The following is a 6,903-nucleotide window of genomic DNA, read 5'->3' as shown; positions in this document are numbered from 1 at the left end:
TGGGGTGCAGGAGGGGTGCGGGGTGCGGCAGGGGGTTGGGGTGCACAGGGGTGCAGGGTGCAGCAGGGAGCTCAGGGCAAGGGATTGGGGCAGAGGAGGGGTGCGGGGTATATGAGGGGGCTCAGGGAAGGGGGTTGGGGTGCAGGAGGGATGCAGACTGCGGGAGGGGGCTCAGGGCAGGGTGTTGGGGTGTGTGCAGGGTGTGGCGGGGGGTGGGGTGCACAGGGGGGCAGGGGGCAGCAGGGAGCTCAGGGCAAGGGGTTGGGGTGCAGGGTGTACGAGGGGGCTCAGGGCAGGGAATTGGGGTGCAGGGTGCAGGACGGGGCTCAGGGCAGGGAGTTGGGGTGCAGGAGGGGTGCAGGGTGCAGGCAGGGAGCTTAGGCAGGGAGTTGGGGGGCGGGATGCAGGAGGGGATCGGGCTCCGGCCCAGCGCCACTTACCTAAAGCCGTTCCGGGGTGGCAGCAGTGTGCACCAGGGCCAAGGCAGGCTCCCTGCCTGCCTGCCCTGTCCCCGGCCCCGCGTCGCTCCAGGAAGCGCAGCGGCCCCAGGCAGAGGGGTCCACATGCGCTGCCCTTGCTGTGCCTCCAGGTACCTCTCTTGAAGCTCCCATTGGCCGCAGTTCCCCGTTCCCGGCCAATGGGAACTGCGGGGGGCGGTGCCTGGAGGCAAGGGCAATGCACGGAGTCCCCCGCCCGGGGGCCACAGGAAAGTGGTGCCAGCCACTTCTGCAGAGCGGTGCGAGGCCTGCGGCGCCACAGGGGGCAATCTCGCGGGCCGGATCCAAAGCCCTGAGGGGCCAGAACCAGCCCGCGGACCGTAGTTTACCCACCCCTGTGCTAACAGAAACTCTCTATGCAATAAAGGGAAAAAAGTGAGTGTGAGAACAGGAGGAAATGTTCTCTGGGGCATTTCTGTCCAATAATGTCCCCATTATAATATAAACAGACCTATTATATGAATAGATGTCAGTGAGGAAAAGGAAATGCCTCTCCTCAGGCTGCATCTTTAATCCTGGCATGGTTGTCTCATTTCCCCAGCCACATGTTGTTCCCTGTTCAGAATCCTCCAGTTGCCACTGAGATCCTGAGACTTTGTGAAGATACAAATGTCTATACTAACTTGTGCTGCAGTAAAGCTACCCTCTTGGGTCTGGAAACAGTTGAGTCCTGCTTCAGGATAACCACAAGCCTAGCATATGTATGTACCGCTGGAACTTCATCAGTCCATAGCAGGACAGAGCACTTCCTCGGTCTCCTTCTTTTTCCTGGTCTTCTTGTCCAGCTTGTACTTGAGGCGGCGGATCGGATCGGTGATGCTCCTCTTGGCCAAGTCATCAAAGTCCTCTGCCAAGAGAAAGCTCCTGTCAACCAGCTCAGCGGCCTCCTGCCAGTTCCTGAAACAGGCAGTGCCCAAGCACCTGATCTCCTCCACAGCATTTCCAGCAATCACCTCCCCACTTGGCTTCAGCACCACCACTACAGGTGTGTTGGACACAGCAAACCTCAACGCCAGCTCCCTAGAAATCAACAAGGGAAGAAACCTTAAATCACAAAGCCCAGAGCTCCATGGGCAAGGCACTGAAGACATTATACCCCTTCTGCTGGGAAGAGTGATGGGGATACCCATGTTGCTGCTTCCCTTCCTGCTGCCGCATTGTGGGGTGAGTTTCCAAACCTCCTTTTTAGGTGATTAATTGCATGATGTGTACAGTATCTTCTCTGGGAAGGAAAACACTCCTGACTCCTAAGGGCAGCATGGGAGTGGTCTATGAACTGGAAGTGAGCTAGAAATCCTGCTTTCTTGTCCTACTTCTCATAATGACTCTGTGTACAGACTTGGGCAGATCACTTCCCCTCTCTGTGCCAGCAAATGGGGCTAATATAATTGACCCGCCTCACAGAGGGATGTAAGAACCAACTAGTTAAAATTCGTAAGAAGCGTTGAAGCTGTAACATGCTCAGGTTTATTGTCAAGTGGGCAGGGAGCATTCAAAGTCACTACTATTTACATTGCTGTTTATTCTGCTACTAATGTGGGTACAATATTTTGGTGCATGTTTCCCTTTTGCTTTACGTGTTTTCTAGTGTCTCACAAGCAGCCTGGTGGGACAATCTCTCTGTTGGATCCTTTAAGAGCAAGAAATAAACAGGTACTATAAAAGAACACAAAACACTCAGTATCCAGATTGCAAGAAAACACCAATTGTAACAAAGCTTTGAGAGTCTAGAAATCACAGCACTAGATGAGCCTTTATGGCTCTGACTCCTTAGGAATATATCAAAAAACTGCTTAAAAACAACTATAACAAAACACTTTGTACTTATCCAGCTCCCTGTACATACCTAGGTCACTTCACCCAGGTAACAATGAGCGTTGCAAAATGATAAAGCATTATCTCCATTTTGCAAAGCAACAAACCGGCAGGAGGGGCGAAAAGCTTGCAGAAGACCACATAGCGAGTCAGTGGCAGAGATAAGAATAGAGTCAAGGTACTCTGCAGCTAAGTCCTCTGGACAACACTGCCTCTCACAGAGAAGAGTTTGTTGTAGACAAACTGCACTGAGGCTGATCCAGCTTTATTTATTCCTGCTGTCTATATTTCTCCAAAGCCTCCCTCCTCATTACACCCACTTTGTATTATTTTCCCTCTCGTACATTTTGAATCTCTCCCCACTCTTCTGCTTCAGATGGTCTTCTTTCTTTGTTCAAACCACCCTTAAAACTCACTCCTTTCACAAAGACTGCCAATAATAATCCATGAAACAGACTTTTAAAATACATGTGCTACCATGAGTCTGAAACCTCAACCTAGGGACAGCTGGGCCTAGTAGAGTGATCTTGGGACTGGGAGTCAGAACTCCTGATTTCTAATTCTGGCTATGCCCCTTTGATTCACTGTGTGGCCTTGGACAACTCACTTCCCCTTGCTGAGCTTCAGTTTCTCCATCTATAATAATGGGGACCCAACTCCTTCTACAGATAAAGAGTGCTAGATAAGTACAAAGTGCTGTTATCATCTGTGTGTCAGTTGTGAGCTGTTATCTGTGTCTGATTAGATTAAATTATCTGTCTTGTTGGTTTATTAAGATCTTACCTTTTGAACTCATCCTGGAAGGGTAAGAACAGCCACCTTTTTGGCATGGTCTTCAGGAACTTTTCTTGCTTCTCCTCTGTCTCATCCTGAGACACGTACACCAGGACCAGCTGGGAAGCCCTTTCCACATAAAATTCATCAGTGAGTCTCACAAAGAAATCTTTGAGGACAGGTGAAAACTCCTGGCATCGAGTGCATTCACCAGATCCAAAATACAGCAGCATCACTTTGTTATCCAGTCTCTGGCTAAGTTCACGCTCAGTGTCCACTTCATCACAGTCCTTGTTGTTTGTAATCAGGATCTTCCCAGTAAAAAGGGAAACCATGGCTAGCAAAACCTAGGAGATAAGGCTGATAAAAGATTAGTTAATAAGTAAATTACAACTGATCAATTTGAGGCTCTTTTGCAATGAAGGCAGGATTCCATCCCTATGTCTGGGAGTTCAGTGTGAGGAAAGATTGCACAGCCTCTTCAGGGAACCTCCACCCTGTTGCGTCCCCTCATGAAGTCTCCAGGAGTTTGTCAGTAAGATCATTCTTCTACATACTGTTCCCTTCACAATGCTGTCAGAAAATGCACCAGTCCTGCTGCTGCTCAGGCTCTGCCCGGGTTTACAGTAAATCCAATAGTCTTCCTGTTGTGCTTCATCTCCCACCCTATTAATAGTATCTGACACATCAAACTCTGCAAAGACTTCTTTAATCTTCTTAAACTGTTGACCTGGCTCCTGTGGGGCCATTCAGAGCAGCTGTTTAAACGATCACAGAAATGCACCAGGATCTGTCATTGGTACAAGCTGTAACAATTCCCTGGTAGGAAAGCAGGGTGGGGGGATGGTTGTAGCTAAAGGAAGCAGGAGAGAAGGGGAGCATCTTTACAATCTTTGGTATGCCACTGAGGACATTCTTAAATAGAGATATTAAATGACAACCCTGTGCATTGCTTTTACACAAAACATGCTTTCATGGTTTCAGGGTAGCAGCCGTGTTAGTCTGTATCCTCAAAAAGAACAGGAGTACTTGTGGCACCTTAGAGACTAACAAATTTATTAGAGCATAAGCTTTCGTGGGCTACAACCCACTTCTTCGGATGCATATATGCTTTCATGGTGTGAGATGCATCTTATAAGGATGATAATGTGAATCTGATTTCCAACAATTGTACTTTCATATAAACGCTCTTCAAGAGGACAGAAAAATTGCTCTTTAAAAAGAGAAACAAGAGTTTGGGTCCATTATGCTCATGATCTTTGAAGAGGAATTAGTGTTAACATGAAAAACCGTTTTAAGATCTCAAATCAATAACATACTAGCCTGATAAGTTTATACAGTGTTGTATATAATAGGTAAGCTCCAGCAGTGTTCAGTGCTATATGATAAGCTTATGCCAAAGATATATGGAGTTTAATACCTCGTAAAATAAAATATTAGAAAATCTGTGTGTTTTATATCCACTTGCAAAATCTTGAGCTCAGAGTTGTTTCTCTTGCTACTGAGATCACAAACACCTAAAGTAGAGGTGGCAATGCAGAGAAATGTTTGTTTTAGGTGTGTATGATATCAGTTGCTCTGGCAAGAAAACAAAGAACCCTAGACTCAGGACTTGGCAAATAAAAATAATTGATTTTCAAATACTGTTTAATACATATAGTTAAGGCTGTCAAGCGATTAAAAAAATTAATCACAATTAATCGTGCTGTTAATAATAGAATACCATTTATTTAAATACTTTTGGATGTTTTCCACATTTTCAAATATATTTCAATTTCAACACAGAATACAAAGTGTACAGTGATCACTTTATTTTATTATATTTGCACTGTAAAAATAAGAAATAGTATTTTTCAATTCACTTAATACAAGTACTGTAGTTCAATCTCTTTATTGTGAAAAGTTGAACGTATAAATGTAGAATTATGCACAAAAAATAACTGCATTCAAAATAAAACAATGTCAAACTTTATAGCCTACAAGTCCATTCAGTCCTACTTCTTGTTCAGCCAATTGCTCAGACAAACAAGTGTGTTTACATGTGCAGAAGACAATGCTGCCCGCTTCTTGTTTACAATGTCACCTGAAAGTGAGAACAGGCGTTCACATGGCACTGTTGTAGCTGGCATTGCAAGATATTTACATGCCAGATGTGCTAAAAATTCGTATGTCCCTTCATGCTTCAACCACCATTCCAGAGGACATGCGTCCATGCTGATGATGGGTTCTGCTCAATAACAATCCAAAGCTGTGCAGATCAACGCATGTTCATTTTCATCATCTGAGTCAGATGCCAGCAGCAGAAGGTTAATTTTCTTTTTTGGTGGTTCGGGTTCTGTAGTTTTTGCATTGGCGTGTTGCTCTTTTAAGACTTCTGAAAGCATGCTCCACACCTGGTCCCTCTCAGATTTTGGAAGGCACTCCAGATTCTTAAATCTTGGGTCAAGTGCTGTAGCTATCTCTAGAAATCTCACATTGGTACCTTCTTTGCATTTTGTCAAATCTGCAGTGAAAGTGACTTAAAACAAACAACATGCTGGGATATCATCAGAGACTGCTATAATATGAAATATATGGCAAATGCAAGTAAAACACAGAACAGGAGACACAATTCTCCCCCAAGTTGTTCAGTTGCAAATTTAATTAACTCATCATTTTTTTAACAAGCATCATCAGCATGGAAGCAAGTCCTCCAGAATGGTGGCCAAAGCATGAAGGGGCATACGAATGTTTAGCATATCTGGCATGTAAATACCTTGCAAAGCTGGCTACAAAAGGGCCATGCGAACGCCTGTTCTCACTTTTGGGTGACGTAAATAAGAAGCAGGCAAGCAGTATCTCCCGTAAATGTAAACAAACTTGTTGTCTTAGTGATTGACTGAACAAGAAGTAGGACTGAGTGGACTTGTAGGCTCTAAAGTTTCACATTGTTTGTTTTTGAGTGCATTTATGTAACAAAAAAAAAAATCTACATTTGTAAGTTGCACTTTCACGATAAAGAGACTGTACTACAGTACTTGTTTGAGGTGAATTGAAAAATACTATTTCTTTTATTATTTTCACAGTGCAAATATTTGTAATAAAAATATAGTGAGCACTGTACACTTTGTATTCTGTGTTGTAATTGAAATTAATATATTTGAAGATATAGAAAAACATCCAAAATATTTAATAAATTTCAATTGGTATTCTATTTTTTAACAGTGCGATTAAAACTGTGATTAATTGCAATTAATTTTTTAATTGTGATTATTTTTGAGTTAACTGTGATTAATCAACAGCCCTACTTATAATTCATATTTATTAGATATTAAAAGCACTACATACCACATACTGACAACAGCGCCAGGTTCAGGGACATCTCTCCAATATCATAGCTTTTATGATGTCACATAGGATATAATGACAGTGAGTTACATCTTAATATCATCACTCTGCTTCTCGTGGTAACTTGTTTTCTGTGTTTGAGACACTAGTGCCTCAGTGGCTTCATCCTACAGCCTTGGTGGATTTGTCCCTCAGACTGTTGCAATTTCCAGTCTGTTGCATATAATGCTGGGTTGCATATAATGCTAGTAGAGCTGGGCCAAGAGGAAGGGTCATTGCTGTCTGTGGCTGGGAGCAAGCGCTGTTTCCAGCAGAAAGTCCTGACCCAGGAAAACCAAAAATACTATCCCAGCTCGCCCCTGTATGGTCCTCCCTCCAGCCCCGCCCCCCAGGTTCTCTATGCTCCTCCTTCCAGCCACTCTCTCCTAGGGTGACCAGATGTCCCGATTTTATAGGGACAGTCCCGATTTTTGGGTCTTTTTCTTATATA

General features: G+C 44.3%; 1 protein-coding gene across 1 annotated transcript; it reads right to left on the bottom strand.

Annotated features, from left to right (window-relative positions):
- Nucleotides 1-349: 349 nt before the first annotated feature.
- NXNL1 (nucleoredoxin like 1) lies at nucleotides 350-6,903 on the bottom strand. The gene is made up of 3 exons (XM_034792368.1): nucleotides 6,414-6,903; nucleotides 3,096-3,939; nucleotides 350-1,517 (listed from the first exon to the last, which is right to left on the bottom strand). The coding sequence occupies exons 2-3, from the start codon at nucleotides 3,419-3,421 to the stop codon at nucleotides 1,220-1,222; spliced, it is 624 nt and encodes a 207-aa protein (XP_034648259.1). The 5' UTR covers nucleotides 3,422-3,939; nucleotides 6,414-6,903; the 3' UTR covers nucleotides 350-1,219.

Source organism: Trachemys scripta, chromosome 16 (genome assembly GCF_013100865.1).
Source record: "Trachemys scripta elegans isolate TJP31775 chromosome 16, CAS_Tse_1.0, whole genome shotgun sequence".
Lineage (NCBI taxonomy): Eukaryota > Metazoa > Chordata > Testudines > Emydidae > Trachemys > Trachemys scripta.
This window is presented reverse-complemented; position numbering and strand designations above follow the sequence as displayed.

Excerpts from the sequence above, each read along its gene's own strand:
- NXNL1 (XM_034792368.1), bottom strand. The coding sequence starts at position 3,421 with ATGGTTTCCCTTTTTACTGGGAAGATCCTGATTACAAACAACAAGGAC. Across the intron at positions 1,518-3,095 it reads TTCCAGGATGAGTTCAAAAG|GGAGCTGGCGTTGAGGTTTG; the intron begins GTAAGATCTTAA and ends GTTGATTTCTAG.